Below are 19687 nucleotides of genomic sequence, written 5' to 3'. Positions count from 1 at the left end.
AGAAAGAGGTGCAGAGGGTTTGAATGGCTCCTCCTGGGAAGCAAAGGTAATCAAGAATGGAGCTGAGCTTGTAACCCAGCATCCTGGATGCCTGTCCCAGGATATAACTTCTGAAACACCACCCTTTCTGTTGGGGCCAGCTTTATTAGAGAAATCTGTTAATTGGGGGTTGGTGAGGGAGGAGGGATGCTAACATGATTTAACACTTGGTGGACTCTGAAAAAAATAAGGAAGGACCTTTGAGCTTTAGCACATTCATCGTTCCACAGACACGTTACCAAAATGAATATATGCAACTATATTGTATGTGACACTCTGGGGCACAATAGCATAGACTTTGTGAAACAAAAAGGCATTTCTCCTGCTTCCAATGTGTCTCTTGTAGTGCCATTGTCTGATGCTAAGAAGTCACATAATAACAAAAAACAATGCCCCTATGATGGGGGGGAAGACTTGATTTGGCACCAGCAGTGGTGTTTTCCATGGGAATGATGGCGGGGGCTGTGGCTGACTGTGGGAATAGTGCAAATCAGCACTTTTTTGTAGATTTTCTTCAAGCCATTGTTTGTTTTGGCTTTGCTCAGATCCGTGGCCCAGCTTGAAGATTCCCACTGGTCTTTCTGAAGTTTGCAGACCTATGAGAGATGAAACAGGGATAAATTAATAATGACAAAACACCCTACCTCCACCCTGGCACTCATGTGTGGGGTGTGCCTATCTTGGTGCGTGTGTATATACATACATGCAGGTCACAGTACTGCATATGTGCACATTTGGCCCATGCCTCCGCCAGGGAATTAAAGAGAGACCAAGGTTTTCTCCGGGCTTAGGTGGTTCGTCATCTCACTATCATCTTTCATCTAGGGCAAGGGAGAGCAGTTTTTGCAAAATGGCATTGGAAAAAACTTGTTTGAAACTTGTTTGAAACTTGTTTGTACTTCCTAAAGTCCTTAGACGTTTATAGACTTTTAAGCATGAGTAACTCAGATTGTGGTTCCAATAGAACAAATAGTAAGTAATTGTTCTGATGATGGAAGTAATTTACCTCACAGCTTTTAGGAGCTTCTCCTCTACCCTAGCCAAAGGATGCAGAGATCAATCAAGACGGAAAATGAGCAGAGTATGTGTAGTATGATTATATTATGATCCCAAATGTGAATCTATTGGCTTTAAAATGCCAAATACTGATTGTTCCTGTCATATCAGCAGCAGGTTATTATAGACTACAAATACACAAGGCTTTGGTGAGGGTGTGTGTATTCTGTTTTACATAGTGAGTGTTTTTACAAAGAAATGTACTTTCATTTTTTCAAAAAGTTTCCATTTCCAGGAAAAGTCTTCCTGACAAATGTGTGTGAAGCTGACTCTAAGCAGGGTGGCTGGGTTGCGCAGCTCCAGGGGCCAGCATTCACTGTGTCTTCTAAGCAAACGGTTTCCCTGGAGGAAAACTCCAGGTGACCTCGCAAGTTGACAATATTTAGGTGGGCTTATTGCAGATATGTTTTCCAACAAAGTGCAGAAGAGTCTTGTTTCCTGCAACTTATTTCCCCCCTTAGCTGCAGGTAGGGGACTCAGGCTCTTGTCTGGGTCTATACTGGAAGCAAAAGATCTTACTATGGGCCAGGCAGTGTACTAAGTGCAGATATAATTTAATCAGCACACGAATCTTATCAGAGGTTTCGTGGATGGGGAAACTTAGGCCAAGGGCAGTTATAGGACTCGCCCAGGCACACGTGCAGTCTGTATGCAGCAGAACTGGGACTTGAATCCTTCTCTATGGCACTCCCAAAGGGCCCTGACTCCCACCATCCTTCCCGGGCCTGGAGAGCATCCATGGTTCCTGCAGACTCTCACTGGGTCTGCAGTAGCAGTGAAACAATGTCAACTGGGGCAGGGGTCTTCAGAACCAAAAGGTGGAATTCAGCTGGGGTAGGGGTGGGAGGTTTCTGGGCTGCCACTTCTGCCTTTCTGTCAAATAAAAGAGAGCCAGGTGTGGAGGCACCCTACTGTGAGCTTTGCACAGCTGGACTATGGCTGGGAAGAGGAGTGTGGGGAGAGATGCTTACACCTCCTCCCTCTTCCTAGAAAATAACTTTGCATTCCAAGGGAGAAAGAAAGAGTGAGTAAATCTGTAACTGGGATTTGGTGGCCTGGGGATTTAATTTGGCCCCGTGAAGGCAGATGCCCGTGCGTCTGTGAGTGAGTGAGTGAGTGTGCGTGCATTGGGGGAAGAGAACTTGAGGTCATATATGACGATATTTTGGATTGGGCTTTTATTTTTTAAGTCATAGCAGCTCCCATTTGTTGGAAACCTACTATGTGCCAGGCATTGGTATTACTTTTATGTGAAGAAAATAATAGCTTAGTAGTTTGTTTTTATGCCGGTGCGCTCAGAGCCTTCGAGTATTTTTTTCCATTCGTGTTTAAATCCTACGCTCTACAATGTGGTAAGATTTGGGGAGAGTCGGGGAAGTGTGCGGGGACGGGCAGGGGGCGGTCCCTGCCTCGCTTGTCTCCACCTTTTATTTTGACCGGTCCGATGGCGACCGGCTCGCACTAGGACCCAGGCGCCAGAGCGCCTCCGTCTGTCCTGTAGGTTCATTCAATCTCCCATACACACAGACCCACTGCGAGACGGACACACACTCACACTCAGACACACAACTGCACGCAGCGAGGCTCGGGAAGTCAGGTCGCCTCCTCGCCTCGGCGCCTTCTTCGCTCCAGCCAGCCGGTTCTCCCCTGGGGCCCGGAGCTCGGCCGGGCCGCGCAGCCCCAAAACAGGACGAGCTCGGCGGACCCCGGTTCCTCCATGGGCAAACGCGGGCGGCCGCGCAAGGAGGCGCGCTGCGAGGGTGCGGGGCTGGCCCCCGCCGCGCCCCCGGCCGTGACCGCGCCCCAGCCCCCGGCCCAGCCAGAGGAGCTCGCGGGGGCCAAGCTCAGGTGCCCCTTCTCGGACATTTTCAACACCAGCGAGAACTCGATGGAGAAGCACATCAACACTTTTCTGCAGAACGTGCAGATTCTGCTCGAGGCCGCCAGCTACCTGGAGCAGATCGAGAAAGAAAACAAAAGTAAGTTTGGGGGCGCTGGCTCCTCCTCGGCGCCCGGCTCTTTCTTCCTCGCCCATTTGGGCGACCCCTGTCGCCTGCTTGACCCCCCTCCCCCAACACACACACATCCAGCCCTCGGCAGTAAAGCCGATGACACCGGAGAAAGGACACGCACGCACAAAGCTGCTAAAGATGTAACAAAGACGAGCGGGGGGAAGGGGGGGCCTGTCGTTGCGTCCGTCTGTCCGTCTCCCAGAGGCTGGCAGGACCGCTGGGCCGAGGAGCGGGGGAGTGTTGTTGTTTGCTGACAACTGAGCCGAGAGCTCATCTCTTCGAGGTCGCCTTTCTTCCTTTTTTTTTTTTTTCCGGAGCCTTCTCGGGCAGACAAGTGTTGTTTTTCTGTCGCTCGTTCCTGGGTGGGGTGGGGATTAGAAGCCGAAAGTTGGAAACTGTAGGCAGAGCTCAGCGGTTCCAGAAAGAAAACACACAGACACACACGACAACGATAACACCAACAACCAAACAGCCCTCCGCGGCGTGGGCTCGGGCTGGCTCGGCTCTGCTTCTCCCTCCTGTCTACTTTGCTTTTTCCTCTCCTCTCGCAGCAAGGCTGGGCTCAGGCCATCGCGTCCACGGATACAGTCCTCCTGCGCCTCTGGTGCCCTGTGGTTTCCTCACCGCCCCCCCCCCCCCAAAAAGAAACAGGCTAGCAAAGCCAAGCACCGCCAGCAGCTCGCCTCGGACCCGCCGTCCTGCGCCCGGGAAACTTGGCGAGGGGGACGCAGCCAGAAGGAAACTTTGCGATCTCGCAGGAAACAATAGTTATGGAAGAAGGTGTAGGCTGTTATGTTCGGTTTTTTTATTTTCCGGGATACGGCTCCCGAGTGAGCGCGCTGGGCGAGGAAGGCAAATGCCTTCCTCGTGGATTTCTACTGTTCCCCCCCCCCTCCCCAGATTCAGGTGGAGAGCGATGCTTTGGGGGGGGGTGCTGGGAGCCCCACCCCGGCCTGGCCTCCTTTTTGTATTTGTTTGTTTCATTTTTGCCTCTGCCAACTGGGTCCCCCCATCCTCCCCAGGCAGTCGCTCAGCGCCGTTAACGGGGGCACGCGTGTGCGGCGTTTCCAGCAAGGTCCTCACAAATAATAGCTGCGAGAAGGGGGAAGGGGCCGAGGAATATAGACCGACAGAGTAGAGAAAAGCAGGCTGTTTTATCTGTCCGAACAAGTAGGAAGATCAATGAGATGAGAGAGAGAGAGGAGGAGAGAGAGAGAAAGAAAGGAAGAAAGAAAGGGTCCGATTGCAACGTGTCAGATCTTGCAACCTACTCCCCCCTCCCCCAAACACAACAACAACCCTCAAACACAAAAACACCTTAGCTGACCGACACCCCAGGCCTTCGGGGTTAAAGTAACCGTGAGATGGCAGCGAAATCGTGCAGTAGCTTAAGGCAAAAAGAAGGATTTTTGTAGCGTGGTCGGTAGTGCGTTCTTTTCTTCTCTCCTGTTTTCTCAGAGTGCCTGGGTTGAGAGAAAGGCGCATCGTCGGCCGTGTAGCTGAATGTTTGCGATTATTCACGGGGTTTTGCGGGGGGGGAGCAGTGTGCATTCGTCAGTAGGGTAGTTTCTGAAAAGCCAGAGCTGGTGGGGAGGTGGGGGAAGACGTGGTTTTGTTTGGTGTGTTCGCTTTTGTTGGAGGGGGGAGGGGCGTGATTTCTTACGCTATCCCCTGCCCGGGTGCCCTGTTCCCCTGAGTCTGTCCCGTGGCGTCGGCTCTGGCCGGGGGTACACCCAAAGAGGGCACCTTGGCAGTGTGTGGCAAACCTGGTTGGCCCCCTCCGCCCCCCTCTACAGAAGGGTGTACTAAACAGGCTGCTGGAGCTTCCACCGCATCCCTCGCCCCCCGCCCCTCGCACTCGCAGACAATCGGAGACCTCTGCTCCCCACCTCGCCGCCCCCACCCTCGCTTCCCCGGCCGCCTCGGCCGCCTCCACCTCCTTGTTTACCGGTGCCGGGGCTCTGGCGTGGCCACCAGTCACGTAAGCAGAGGGCCGGGCGCGCTGGGCCGGGCTGCCCCGCACCGGGCGGGCCAGCGGCAGCGGAGCCAGGCTCCCGAGACCGTGGAAGCCAAGGGGCTTCCTCCTGGTCCCTTTCCCGAGGCGTCCGCGCTGCAAGACCCCGAGAGGGGCTCGGGAACCTGGGCGCCCCTATCGAAGTCAACTTCGTGTGCGTAATCAGCCCCTCGGCCCCGCTGCCCCCCTCCTTCGGCCGGCTCCCCGCGGGAGTATTTTTAGCTCTCTTGCCTCTTTTCGCAGCCGCTGTTTGGCTCAGCATGACGTGATGCCAGCGGCCCCCAGATTTCCCCGAGAGCGGGAACTCCGCTCTAGGCTCTCGCCCCCTCCCCAACAGCTCACGCAGGCGAGGGTGACCTCCAGCAAACTATGGGGCGACCATCCGCAGGGCCCTCTATTATCTCCCCTTAAAATTGGAGCGGCCCACGGAGGCCACTTTATTTTCCCCACTCTCGCCCCACCTCCCGCCCAGTCTCGGTCTCCTGGTACGGAAAACAGCGGGCCCTACATCTGCCTCATTTTATTGGGGGTGCTTCTTCGCGCTGGCGGCGCTCGCCGTTGTTTTCTGCTCGCTGCACACAATGCCCGCGCGTCACGGCGGTCCGCGTGTGCACAGCAATAACGCGAGTCGGGGGGCGGGTCGTGCGTGCGTCGGGTTCGGGCACTGAGGGTCCCTCCGCGCGCGCAGGACTTGTTTTGCTTCAGAGCCCCGCTTTCCGAAACGCTTACATCATTCGGTCGTGGGGGGAGGGAGGGGAATCTAGGCGTTCCGATAGGATTCCAGCGTTTCTCAGGTCCCTGGTTTTTGGAAGGAAGCAAGGACCCTAGCTTTTTAATTATTTTTATGATTGGGGGGCTCAAGTTTTGTTAGTTGGGCAAGGTCTTTTTGTTTGTTTGCTTGTTTTCTTAGGTCACTACTGCAAAGGGCATTACTGGCCGGCTCAGGTGCACAACCTCCCCGCTTTCATTTCAGCCAGTTCTCCTGTAATCACTTGATCTCAGTTTCTCCGCCTCCTCCTCTTCCCCCTCCCAGCTAGAGACACATGGTTTCCACATGGAGACAAACTTCTTTCCTCTGACTGGACTTGACCTAGCAGCGTCCCTCAGCCAATCGGCAGCTTCAGCTTCCTCTGACGTCACGAGTTGCTGAGGCCAGAGACTGGGGGGTGGAGCCAGGAGGCAAGCCAGAAAATCACGGGGAGCTCTAGTGTGGCCAGCTGGTACAATCCCTTCTTAAAGGGACGCTCTTCACCCGGGTGTTGAGCCTCAATTCTCCATTTCGGGTTCTGTGAGACATCCTCGAAACGCACCGATAGGCCCTGGTCACGAGTTTACACGTTCCGCTTTTACCATTTGCAAAGTATTTACTTGGCAGGAGCTTGCCTTATTTTCCGTTGTCACCAGAACTGCTTTTCATGGCTTCTTTGAGGTTTACGTACGAGGAGAGCTGAGTGTACACAGTACTGAATTATTCTCAGTATATATAATGAGTTTTCTTGGGGTGTTCAAATTAAGTCACTCAGTATTGACTGCTCTGTGCAAGGCAAGGATTGCTTAGGATATGCTGGTACATTCTCCCAAAGTTCCAACTGATGTGAATCCCTGAGAATCTCAAATTATAGGCCTCCAGAAATATTAATCATGGATACTGTGACCCTGTTATCACAAATTCAGAAATTATACATAAATAACCTCTGATATATCACCCATATCCATTTGGGGTCCAGTGGAGGGATAGCAATTTAGGACTGACTGATTAGTAGAAAAAATATGTACTTCCTGTTTTAGAAAAGGTTAAAAATGAAAGGGAATAAGAAAGAAATTCACAAAAGGGTGTTCTGTGCATAAAAGTTGTTCAGCAGGCAAGTGGAAGTTACTATAACCGGTAAGGTCTACAGGACAGAAACGGGCTTCCCAGTCTGTAGGGAAGGTGGCTTTGGGGCAATGCTTAAGATAGAAAAGAATGATTAAATGGGAGTAGAAGCCATGGGTGGTTCTCTGGAGTGTATTACCTGGGTTTGAGGGTGAGGTGCTTTCCTAAGGGCATGGACAGGCCCAAGAGCAGCCTCTTCCCCCTGATAGAGTAAGCTGCTGCTGTGTGGTGTCATTTGGCCCTACGCTGCCTTCCTGACTTAATCTCTGCTCCCGTCCAGCAGGTCCACCAGCAAGCAGGCTTTACAGTCATGCCTCTGTGCTTCACTTAGACTCTTCTCTCTGTCTAAAATGCCCTCATTCTCTTACTCCCCTGGGGTTATCTGTGTCTTACCTACCCTTCAAGGCCTAGGTCAGTTCCCACCTCCTCCAGGAAACCTCCCCTGGATATTTCTTAAGTCAGGGTAGTTGAGAGAACAAAAGCTTTACAGTCACCCAGAGCAGGGCCCAAATTCCCCCTTCACTGCTTACTGGCTGTGTGACCTTGGGCACAAGTTACCTAACCTTTCTGAGGTTTCATTTCTTTTTTGTAAAACAAGGATAACAATAGCATCGGCCTCCTGCCATTGCTGAACAACTAACTGAGGTGCTCCTTTTAAAGTACCTGGAATATAGTAGGTGCTCAATAAATAGTCACTTCTTTGAGCCTTGATAATCAGCAATTCTCTACTTGCTTGCTGTGCATTAGCTTTATCCTCACAGGGAGAAGATTAGCATCTTAAGGGAAAAGATCACTTACAGTATTTCAGTATATGTCACCGTTGCATAACACTGGGCATACAGTAGACAGTATACAGCCTTTGATTGGTTGGATTTGTCATTTACTGGCTATGGCACAGTGATCAGATTTGAAGGCCAGGGGACACATGACAGACTTTCTGAAGACTTGGAGAAGAGTTAGAAATACTGATCTCTTCCAAGAAGGGAGGATGTCTCCCATTATCAATGCAGAATGCCCTTGGGCTGTAAAGACCAGGGCTTATAAGGAGATGGTAGGTCAGGCCTAGAGAGCTGAAACTACATCAGCTGTGACCCTACAGACGGATCAGTTATTGGTTTAGAGAGCAGGAAACCAGACTTATGCTAAAATTGAGGGCTTTGGTGGCAACTAATGTTCACCTAGGTCACATTTCTGTACAGAAGGCATCTTACGATTCATTCATTCATTCATTCCACAAATATGTATTGAGCATGTACTATGTGCAATTGCTTTTTTTTCTGAAAACTCCATAGGTTGATTTATGATGGGAGTGGAGTGATGTACTTGTTTTTGGTGGAGTTATGTAAAGAGCATTATTAAATCAGGCTTCTGTTTCCTCTGCATCCTAAATTATGTTCCTCAGATTCAACTTTTTTTCCAGTTTTAAATATTATCTCTGCCCATAGGTAAATGCCAGAAATAGACTTTTGAGGATACTGTTGTGGCTTTCAGAGTCCCAGAGCTCCCAGGGACTGGGTAACCTGTGGAGGGGACCCAGGAAAAGCATCCGGACCATGGGAAGTTAGAGAAGCTGAATTGAGCCATTTCTGGTTTGGGAGGTGGTGGTGGTGGGGGGAAGCTCTATCAGATCCAAGGCAAAACAACAGCTGCTCACCTACCTGCCCTCTCTGACCAAAACACTCTCCCACTGATGCACCTAGAAATGGGGGTTTTCATCTGAGGATGGCTGGCAGAAGTCTGGGGGTAGAACGGAAGGAAATGAAGAGGGTGCCAGCATGCGGTGGCAGCAGCAACTAATTGCATTGTATAATGTCAACACTGGCAACTATTTATCGAGCACTGACTATACTTGGTAAAGAATGGGGCTAAACATGTGTTATCTCCTCCAATCTTCACAACAACCCCACGGCATATGCACTTCTATTACCCCCATTTTACAGAGGGGGTAACCAAGGAACAGGGAGCTGAGTAACTTGCCCAAAGGTCACAGGGTTAATAATGGCAGAGCTGAGTTTTGAACCTAGGCCTCTGATTCGACTGAGCCTACAGTTTTAACCATATATACGTGTATGCATTTTCCAGCCAAGGAATGAAGTCCAGAGAGGTGAAATGACTTGCTCAAGGTCGCCCAATAATCTGAAGCAGAGCGGGTGTTTGTAACACCCTGTTGATTGTCCAGGGTCTTCCTGCACACACTCTGCTTAGAAAAGGTTTAGAAGTGAAGCTGGAGACAGAAGAGCCAACCAGAGAGATTGTTTTTGTTTTTCAGAGTTGTTCAACTCTGCTGGCCCTAACTCAAGTTTAGGCTCCTAGGAAACACTACCCGCCTCCTACTGCCTTTCCCAAGTCTGTCCTCTGGACATATTAGAGGACTTGGGGCTGTTGCTATGGTACTAGGGCCAACAGCAGGTTCACCAAAAGCTGGGTCTTTTGCCTTTTAAAAAAAGCCTGGCCCTGCAGAAATGAATTGGCCACAAAGATTTGCATCAGTCATTGTGGCTTGTTCTGTTTTAGATGCCCCTGCCTCCCTACCCCACCCCCTCTTCCCTACCACCACCACTTTCTATAAATACAGTTGGATAAATATTGATTTAAACTGGGTTTCTGGAGGAGAAGCCCATGGTTGCCCTGGCCTGGTCTTCACTTAGATACCACCAGTATGCCAGGCCTGACACACCTAAACCCTGATAGCACTGGCTTCCAAATGACCCGTTTTGGAGAGGTGACTTGTGGTTTTGTGGCTTTTGAGTTAAAAAAAGAGAGAGAAAGAAAAAGAAGTATAAAAATCAATAACCCAGCAAAAAATGGGAATCTTCCTGCAGAATGAATAAAGGCATTTTCAGCAGGAAGAAACGGGGGAAGGTTTATGGTAGCCTGGCCTTCTGAACCAGTTCTCTGCCCTTTCCCATTCTGCCTTCCACTCCCTTTTGGGTTTTGCTTTTAAAGGAGGCAGGTGGTAAGACGGAGCATCAGGGCCAGAAGGAGCCCCAGAGGTCACAGAGCAGCCATCATCCTCACTATACAGACGGGGAGGCCGAGGCCCAGAGAGGGACAGTGGCTTACCCAAGATGACACAGGAGAGGCAGGACCAGGTCCTTCTGGGCTGTGTTCCCTCCCACCTGACGTGAGAATGGGTCCCAGGCAGAGCCCCAAACCGGGCTTTTGTTTTATAAGTCAGGTGCTCATAAAGTCAGCAATTCTCAACCCTGGTTTACTGATCCCAGGGTGTGTCCGGTTATTGCAAAGGTCATTGCAACATTCTCAATAGTCTCTCAAAATTGAGCTAATTTGAATTCACCATTTAGAAGAAATATTTCCTTTTACATTTAGGGTTGGGGGAGTGGGGGGAGCCCGAAGGCGATGACAGTGACAGGATGGCTACCCAGCCTTAACTGAGGAGGAGGAATTCAAGTCTTCCTGGAGGGGCCTCCTTCTGGGGGTGGAGGGTGGAGCTCTGGCTGACACTGGAGAGAAGCTTCAGTTCCGCAGGGAGAGACACCTGCTCTCTGGCTCTTCTGCTAAACTAAAGGGAAGTAATTTTCTCGATACTGTTGTCCCTGAGTGGCCTGGCTGGAGGTCTTAAAGCTGTCAGCAGCTGACTTGATCTCTCCGGCCAAAACGAATGGGCGTTTGCCACCATCCTCCGCAGCTGGAGGTTCCTTCTTTGCTTCCTCATCTTGGCAGAATGCTGTACAGGGCCCCTTGCTTGTGAAATATTTTGAAAGTTCAGGTGACCCTTGTTTTGAGCAATACATCTCCAGGAAATATATGTAAATAGGGTCTCTTTTTTAAAAATTTAGGTTAGAGAACCTTTCTTTAAAAGGCCCCTGTGGCAAATAATTTTATAAAATATGGAATTATATTGCATGCCAGGAATTCTCCCTAAATGTGTTCTGTGAGTTTGTTCATTCATCCATCCATCAAACTGGTACTTAAGGGGTACACACTGCTTTATGTCAGGCTCTGTGCTAGGACCTGGAAGTACAGTTTCCTGCCATCATGGAGTTATACTCTATTGCAGTGCCAGATTTTAGAAATTCAGTTGTCTTAAAGTAAACCCCAACAGTGTGGGACTGCATCTGACTTGGGCTTTGTGTCTTTGGTTCTAGCCATCATTACAGATAGAACAAAAATTTATGCCAGGCTTCCAAAAAAAGGAATAGTCCCTCCCCTCCCTGCATGCACCCTGCCACCCCCCAGCCTGGTGTTTAAAATCCTTTGTGTTTTGTGTTTATCCTTGTAATATTTACAGATCTGACTCTTTTTTTTTTTTTTTTTTAAAGCTGCCTGAGCTTAGGAAATCAAGTACTGTGTAAGCAACCTTGTAAATAAGCACATTCCACTCCTAGTTCTTTACAGACTAGGGCACTCTGCACTTGGAGGATTGTCCATAGCAGTGCTCCTACCAAGCCTGCTCTCCCATACAACATGCCCTTGGCCTCATACCTCTAATGTCCAACTCCAGTGTCTGCTAAGGAAATTTAAACACAGCAAAATTATAAAGATAAACACAGTGTCCTGAGGGAGAGAAAGATTGGGAAGTTTAAAGCTAATAAAAGGGGATTTGGATTACCTGCTATTAGAGATATTTTACCCTGTGTCTTTATTGCCATTAGCAAGGATACTTGAATAACGATGATTCGGGACTGTTTTAATACTGTTGTATTAAAACGGAGGGCGTGCCCAGGGCTGCTCTGTTTTTGGCCATGGGTGGCGAGTGTAAGCGCATGTGGCCTTTGTTTTTATTTCTACAGGGGCCCAGAACTTCATTATGATGTCCCTGTGTTATCTCCCTCTTACCTCCACCACACCTGACCACCTCTACCATATTTCTTGACTCCCAAGACTCTGAGTACCTTGCATGCAACTTTCTTTCCTTTTTTCCACCAGCTGTAAAATTTCTAACACCTGTGAGGAGCCAAGCACTGTGCTTGTTGCTTCCAAAGTGCAGTATGTGTGGTCTCCAGTTCTAGTTCTATATTCCAGTGCAAGTGACAGACAAATAGAGAACAGTAAATAATACTTGCCTGTCTCCTGCGAGTCTGATAGCCTGTCCCCAAGGAGGCTGCTGACAAATACAATGTTGTCTCTGTTTTCCAAAGGAATAGTGATAATGGTGCCCTTTTACTGAGCAGTTATTACGTGCCAGCACAATGCTAAGTGCTTTATATTAAATCCTAACAATCATCCAACAGGAGGGTGCTATCATTATCCTCATTTTATAGATGAGGAAAGCCTTAGCCTTAGCAAGGCTAACTAACTTTCCCAAGGCCACCTGCTAACAAAGAGTGGAGCTGAGACTCAAAACCAGGTTTTTCTTTCTTCCTAGGAGACTTCAGAACTCTGAGAGAAGTGTCAGAGAGCAAGAGGCAAGAAATGGAATCTGGAATGTTTGAGGTTCAGGCTGAGGGTCCCCTTGGGAATGCCTCCCTGGAGCGACTTCCTTTACTTCCCACTCATCCTAGGGCAGAGAGAGGGCAGCCAAAACCTTCCGGGACTCTTTAGGCATTGACACTGAAGCCAGATAGGGCCCTTTTTTCTGGAAGGCAATGGTCTAGGGTGTTGCCACTTGCCCTTGCAGTACCACCTTGCCCAGCACCCCCTGGGGAACTCACTCAACCAGTAGGGCTCCTGACACTCTGGGTGCTACAATGTCAAGGGTGTGAATCCACACCCTGTCAGGCTCTACTAGGTTTCCAGAAGGCACTTGAGCTTGTAGGGCAACTGGTCTGGCCCGTGCTTGGCAAGTGTGAGCTGCACAGATGAGCTTTAGGCCCTGGCTGCCACCTTGCCAGTGTGGGCCAGCTGGTTCCGGTCAAACGGCGTAGGTCCAACCTCTTCCTCTCCTCCATCGAGATCTAGGAAACAAGAGTGATCTTAAATATAACTGGGTTCATGTCATTTATTTGGTTAAAGCCCTTCAATAGTTTCCTTCCTATCTCACTTAGAATAAAATCCATCTTCCCTGCATGGCCGTCACCCTTACTGTTTAACGTGAGTGTGGTCTGAAGATGGGTAGCCCTGGTGTCTCCTGGGACCTTGTCAGAAATGGGACTCCCAGGTCCCACCCCAGAGCTGCTGAATCCAAGTCTCCATTTTAGCATGATTCCCAGGTGATCTGTGCGCTCATTAAAGCTTGAGAAGCTGGCCTAGACAGCCCTTGTGATTGCCCTAATCCCTCTACCCACCTAAAGCTACCCCCCCATTTCATTTATTATTTATCCCTTATCCTACTTATCACAGTTTACAATGATTTTACTTGCTTATCATCTGTCTATCAGGCTAGAATACAAGCACCTTGAGGACAAAGACCACAAGCAGTTTTTGGTTTTTGTTTAATAAATTTATTTATTTATTTATTTATTTTTAGCTGTGTTGGGTCTTCGTTTCTGTGCGAGGGCTTTCTCTAGTTGCGGCGAGCGGGGGCCACTCTTCATTGCGGTGCGCGGGCCTCTCACTATCGCGGCCTCTCTTGCTGCGGAGCACAGGCTCCAGACGCGCAGGCTCAGTAATTGTGGCTCACGGGCCTAGTTGCTCCGCGGCATGTGGGATCTTCCCAGATCAGGGCTCGAACCCGTGTCCCCTGCACTGGCAGGCAGATTCTCAACCACTGCGCCGCCAGGGAAGCCCCACAAGCAGTTTTGTTCATTGTTCTCTTTAGCATCTAGGTTAGTGCCCAGCATGTAATGGAGGATTAAGAAAGATTCGTTGAACAAATGATGAGTTCTCTGCCTTTAACCTTCTGACCTAGTGTTTATCAACAAGGGAGCTATTGATGAGACGGTTCTTCTTGAGCAGGATTTAAAATCCTTGGTTCGTACTCACTAAATGCCAGTAGAACTCCCCAGTCATGGTGACACTCAAGAAAGACACTCCTACACATTTCTGAAGCCTTCTAGGCGGATGGTATTACACCTGGGTGAGACCATTGCCCTAACCAATTTTGTCTGACCTTGTCTGACGGAACATACCCTGACGTATGCTGTGGGGTCCAAGAGTTGGGAAATCTAGGTTTGAATCCGTTTGCTACCTATGTGACCTTGGGCAAATCACTTAACCTTTTGGGGCTTCATCTGGGAAACAGGAATCTCAGAGGTGTGTAGAGGATTAAATGAACTGACTATACAAGTGGCACCATGCACATTGTTGGCTCTCATTATGTAGCAGCTAGTAGGCAAGTGGAGGCATATGTTCTAGGATCTCTGGAGAATCCCAGAATCCTAGAATCAGAATGCTGGAAATAGAAGTGATGGTGAGATCACAGACATCTTTGGCCAGGCAAAGGCCTGGTGTTTTATTCTAAATAGTGCACCTGAAGCTGAGAACTCAGCCACGAGGCAGCAGGGCCAGGTGTGTGATTTAGTGTCCAGGGCCTGGCTGGCCCTAAGAGTGACCTCCACAAGTTTCTGCCGCTTGGAAGGGAGTGGTGATGCCAAGGGGTGGTGAGGCAGGGCAACTGTAGGCAGGCTCCTGGCAGGGGAGGGAGGGTTACCCAGGGCTGTGTCAAGAATGTGGGGCATCCTCTTAGCAGCAGGGGAAGGCCTCTGGTAATATATTTTTTTAAGGCTTTAAAATCAAGTTGCATTTAACTTTGAAAGAATAGGTCATTGCATCCAAAACCTGATAAGTGCAACAAAAAATTACAGTACATTCTTGCTTTTGAATAGAGATGCAAACATTCTAAACAAAATATTAACCCATGGAATGAGCAGTTTTAAAGAACAACATACAATGGCTGACCAGGATATATGCCAGAGATGGCTGAAAGTCACAAAATCTATCAGTATAAATGATTATAACCACAAATTAAAGGAGAATAATACATGGCTACAGCAACACATGATGAAATGTCATTTGAAAAAAAGTATTCGGGAGGCATTCCTAATGAAGGAAGCTACTTCCATACAACAAAGATCATTTACCTGTGCTGGTCTTTTAATTAAAGTGATGTAGCGAGGTTGGGCCCATGGCTTGTGGTCATCACCAGCAGAGGAGTTGATTCTTCCCTTTCCTTAGGGAAGAATGAACCTTGAACAGAAGATGAAACAGGAAACGCTTTGGATCCCTTTGGAATGTAACTTGATCTAGATATTTAAAGGAGAGGGTCTCCATAAATTTAAAAGACCAGAAAATGTATTCCACTTTATTTATCTATTTTTTATTTATTTTATTTTATTTTTTATAACTTTATTTATTTGTTTGTTTTTTGGCTGTGTTGGGTCTTCGTTGCTGTGCGCGGGCTTTCCCTAGTTGCGGCGAGCAGGGGATACTCTTTGTTGCAGTGTGCAGGATTCTCATTGTCGTGGCTTCTCTTGTTGCAGAGCATGGGCTCTAGGCGCGTGGGCTTCAGTAGTTGTGGCACGCGGGCTCAGTAGTTGTGGCACATGGACTTAGTTGCTCCACGGCATGTGGGATCTTCCCGGGCCAGGGATCGAACCCGTGTTCCCTGCATTGGCAGGCGGATTCTTAACCACTGCGCCACCAGGGAAACCCCATATTTACCTATTTATTTTTAAAACCACAAATCAACTAGAAAAAGAATTATGGAGATGGGTAGAGAGCACAGGATGAGAGTCTGTAAGACTGAGTCCTAACCCTTGCTCCATCAGTTTGATAGATAACTGTGTGACCTTGGTAAGTTACCATACCTCTCTGAGCCTCAGTATTTTCATCTGAAAAATGGAGGCTGGATTGAGGAATAAGCTTAATGATACAAACTTCTACGAAACAAACCATGAAATGTTATTCGGGGGAACATTCACTTGGCATGCCCCTAGCAAGATCCTCCCGCATACCTTATCAGTTGCACCCCAAGTGCTCCGGGGTAAGCAAGAGTCTTGCACGTGCATATTAATTGAGTCCTGCAATGCAGATTTCTTCTTGGATCCAAGTTAATGCAAAAAAGAAGGAAGAGGACGTTCGAAAGATTAACACATCCATTACAATCACCGAAACAGGCTGCTGTTATAAGGGCCATTTAATAAAATGTAAGAAGCCCTTTTCTAAGAGGGAAGAGATAAGCCAGGATGGAAGTCAAGTGCAGCTGTTTGAGCTTCTGCCAGTGGCCTGATCTCACCAGAAAACCAAAGTTAAAAAACAACAAACTTCCAGATTCAGCGCTCTCAGATTAACACTGCCTCCCCCTGCTGTTTCCTCCACCCTCATGTCCTTTCTTTCCCTTTATCCCCAGCTCAGGCACCTGGGTCGTGGTGCTTTTCCGTGTGGTTGGGATGTCAGCCGGCAGCCCTGGCGACTGGAGCCCTGGGAGGCGGCAGCTACCTCTCGGGTTTAGCATTACGTCATCCCTTCTAGACCCAAATTTATCTCGGCTGCACACAGACCCGCAGCTCTGAGCTGCTGCTGACTCGAGGAGAGCTTACGCATGAAGTTAGGCAAGGCTGACTCACTGGGCAGAAGAAAAGGTTTTCTGCTGCTCCTCACGTTTCTGGGCTCCGAGGAGAGAGGCGAGGAGGAGGCTGCGGTTGTCATTTTGGGGTGGGCGATGGGAAGATGTATAACTGTTAACGGTTCTTACTTAGGAGCTCAGGACTTACCTCCCCTGTTCCCAGCCTTGATTATTTGAAGATCCCCACCCTTGAAGATAACTGCGGAAAACAGTGCCCTGCACAGTATATACACTTTGCAGTTTCAGGGAAGTTCTCTTAAGCGCCAGGTGTCACTAAGACAGTGACTTCGGACTTGCACCTTAACCTCGTGGCCCCTTCCCCTCTATTCGTCTTTCCTGTCTGCAGAAACGATGTAACGCAGACCAGCCTTCTCCATTGTTCATGGATCTGCAGTAAATCATTTGAAAATTTACATTGAGTAAACGGTGCAGGGAGAGGACCCCTAGGAATGGAGAGCTTTGCCGTGTTCTTCCAGAAGGCAGACTGTCCCCATCCAGGCTGTTTGTTACAGGGCTGGGGGACTCTGGAGGACTTTTTCCGTCTTCAAAAGAGACTCCCCTGAGTGAGGTACTTTAGGGAGAGGACAGAAGAACCAGAAACTATGGGTAAGATTCCAGGTTCTTTTGTCATAGACTTTGGAAGCCTTGCTTTTCCTCAGTTTCCCCATTTGTAGTGCAGATTGGATTCATCTGCAAAAGAAAGGCCATGGCTGCCTCTGGGCTTCCCCAGGCTGGGCTGGTGCTGAGGGATGGTGTGTGGGTAGCATCACTCTCCCAAGGCTAGAGCCCCAGGCTTTGTGCTGTAGGAGGCCCTTGTGGCCAATGTCCACACAAGAACTCTGGGAGTCAGCCGGAGCAGGTCATTTGCTGTTAGAAGAGGCTGGATATTTCTGTACAGAAACCGGTTCTTAACACTGCCCACCATCACCATCACCTTTTCTCTTCTTCAACATATGCAGGTGGCCTTTTGGTGATTCTCGCACTACTTTCCATCTCCTCATCTCCCTCTTGGCCATGGCTTTAAAAGAAGGGTTGGTTAATTCATCTGGAGGTCAACTGTGAAAGGCCAGGCATGTGCTCCAAGCATCCTGCTTTCTCTTAATAGCCCACTAGGGCTTATGATGTATGGATTTAAACCCATCTTGAACACATGTGTATTTTCAGTTTGTACTTTTTTCCTTGATTGCATGTCGCATGGTTTACCTCCCATTGGGTAGACTTTTATTTGTTATAAAGCTACCTCTTTTAAGTTCCTGGGGTAGCCCTTAGCAATTTGTGATCTGAAGTGGTAGAAACTTTCAACTTTATTAGAAACTTTCAACCTTATTTTTATTTCTACCCTCAACTTACAGATGTTCTGAGTGAACAGGTATTTTCTTTTAAATAATTCCATTCTTCCCCTATCCAACATGTCCCTTGTTGAATGTGGAGGGTGGTTGTTACCAACACCCAATGGGAAAGCCCAGATCTGAAGTGACCTAGCCAACAGCTGAAAAAGCACAGTTCCTGTTTCAAAGCTTTTACAAAAAAAAAATCTCCTGTGGCTTGTGAACATCTCTCATTTTGGGTCTCCCTGCATTTGATGGAACATCTATTTGGTTCTTAAATGTGGTGCCAAGTGTAATATTTAATAAGGCTGGTAGAATTTTGCAGATTTTGACCTCATTGGAAATCTTGTTCACTTTGGGAAAAAAAAGGAGGGAGAGCATATTAAAATGCAGCATGAAGCCCATGACATTTTTGAGAGTAACGTTTTCATTCTGAGATGGTTATTTTCTGCAGTAGCCACTGGAATGACCACAGGAAGTTCTCCCCTCACCAAGAGCTTCCTGTTATTCTGGATGTCCACCAGGAGGTTAAAATAATCAGGGTGGGGAAAAGTTATGGATGTTTACGCAATTCCCAGCTTGCTCCTAGAGCTTTCAACAGTTATGACCCTCTTGCCTTTCTTCGCCCTAGACCAGAGCTTCTCAGTCAGGGGTGATTTTCTGCCCCAAGAGACATTTGGCAATGTCTGGAGACATTTTTGGTAGTCACACCTGAGTTGGTGGTGTGCTACTGGCATCTAGTGGGTAGAGGCCAGGGATGCTGCTGAATATCCCACAATGCACAGGTCTCCACCCCCACCCCCAGTTAGGAATTATTCGCCCAAAATATCAATAATGCTGAGGTGAAGAAACTCTGGTCTAGACTTTGAGGACTTGGAAAGACGGTGGGGTGAGGGCAGCCATTGGCAGTCTTTTAATGTGGTCCTGCTCTCTTTAGCCTCTGCTTTCAGTTCCTTCTCTGTGGAGGAGAGCGTGAGAGGAAATGATCATCATAGCTTCCATTTATTGAGTGCCATGTACTAAGTGCTGGAATTATTTAATCTTCACAATTAGCCCTACTGACTACACACTCCTTGAGAGCAAGGCCCATCTCTGTTTCTCTCATTACTGTACACATTATGTCTAGTACAGTGCCTGACACATGGCAGGCCCTCAATGTTTGGATAAATGGAGTAATTATACCTGATATAGATGTGAGGAAAATGAGGCCTGAAGAGTCCACACAACTAGTGTTAAGTAGCAGAGTCAGAATTTGAACTGAGCCTCATGTGACTCCAGCACCAAACCACTGAATTATATCCCTCACTTGCAGCACCAGAGAGGTTTTCTAGTCTCTAAAATCTCGAGGTTTTCTAGCCTTTTCCCCTCCTGAGGGAGGTGAAAGGAGTTTTAAAAAATAAGATTAAAAAAAAACACAAAACACTACCTCTCTGTGAAAACTGAGGTGGAAGAAGGGCCTTATGGGAGCCCTCTCTGGCTCTGATAGGATCACCCCTTGTTCCTGAACAGGGATTTTTGGCTTTTCAAGTATTTATTCTGCACATGGGGCAACCAAGGCACACAAGTTACAGGAGAAAGTAGTAGTAGATAGAAAACTGGAGCGTGGCACTGCGGATCAAGCATGCTTCAGCTCCTAGGCCCCCGCCGGGAGTCATTGAGAAAAGGGCTCCCCGGGAGTAGACTCACAGTTCGCTCAAATCCTTCCCTCCGCGAAGCAAAGCCCAGAGAGCTTCTTAGTCTTTGCATCTGGTAGGTACAAGTCGAGCGGGACTACATCTCCCGGCGGCCATTGCGGAATTTGGCAAGGCGCAGGCGCATTGAAGCGGCGTGCGTACTACGACTCCCGGCGTGCAGTGGGTGGGGCGGGACTACATTTCCCAGGAGGCAGAGGAAGGGGCGGGAGGGGGCGGGCCGCGGCACTGCTCCCGCCCCTCCCCCGTGCTCGCGCGGAGAGGTAAA

General features: G+C 48.7%; 2 protein-coding genes across 2 annotated transcripts in view; one reads left to right on the top strand and one right to left on the bottom strand.

Annotated features, from left to right (window-relative positions):
• The first annotated feature begins 2251 nt into the window (after positions 1 to 2251).
• MXI1 (MAX interactor 1, dimerization protein) overlaps positions 2252 to 19687 on the top strand; it is an 88032-nt gene continuing 70596 nt past the window's right edge. Inside the window, exon 1 of the mRNA XM_082425374.1 lies at positions 2252 to 3074. Coding sequence (XP_082281500.1) covers positions 2813 to 3074 — 262 coding nt within the window. The 5' untranslated portion in view covers positions 2252 to 2812. The remainder of the gene's footprint in view (positions 3075 to 19687) is intronic.
• Positions 2963 to 19511, bottom strand: LOC309643024 (uncharacterized protein). The gene is made up of 4 exons (XM_082425401.1): positions 5056 to 19511; positions 4425 to 4570; positions 3233 to 3465; positions 2963 to 3046 (listed from the first exon to the last, which is right to left on the bottom strand). The coding sequence occupies exons 1-4, from the start codon at positions 5381 to 5383 to the stop codon at positions 3043 to 3045; spliced, it is 711 nt and encodes a 236-aa protein (XP_082281527.1). The 5' UTR covers positions 5384 to 19511; the 3' UTR covers positions 2963 to 3042.

Source organism: Balaenoptera physalus (assembly GCF_965194825.1).
Source record: "Balaenoptera physalus genome assembly, chromosome: 14".
In the NCBI taxonomy this organism is placed as follows: Eukaryota; Metazoa; Chordata; class Mammalia; order Artiodactyla; family Balaenopteridae; genus Balaenoptera; species Balaenoptera physalus.
Note: the sequence above shows the minus strand (reverse complement) of the source record. Positions and strands in the feature narration are given on the sequence as shown.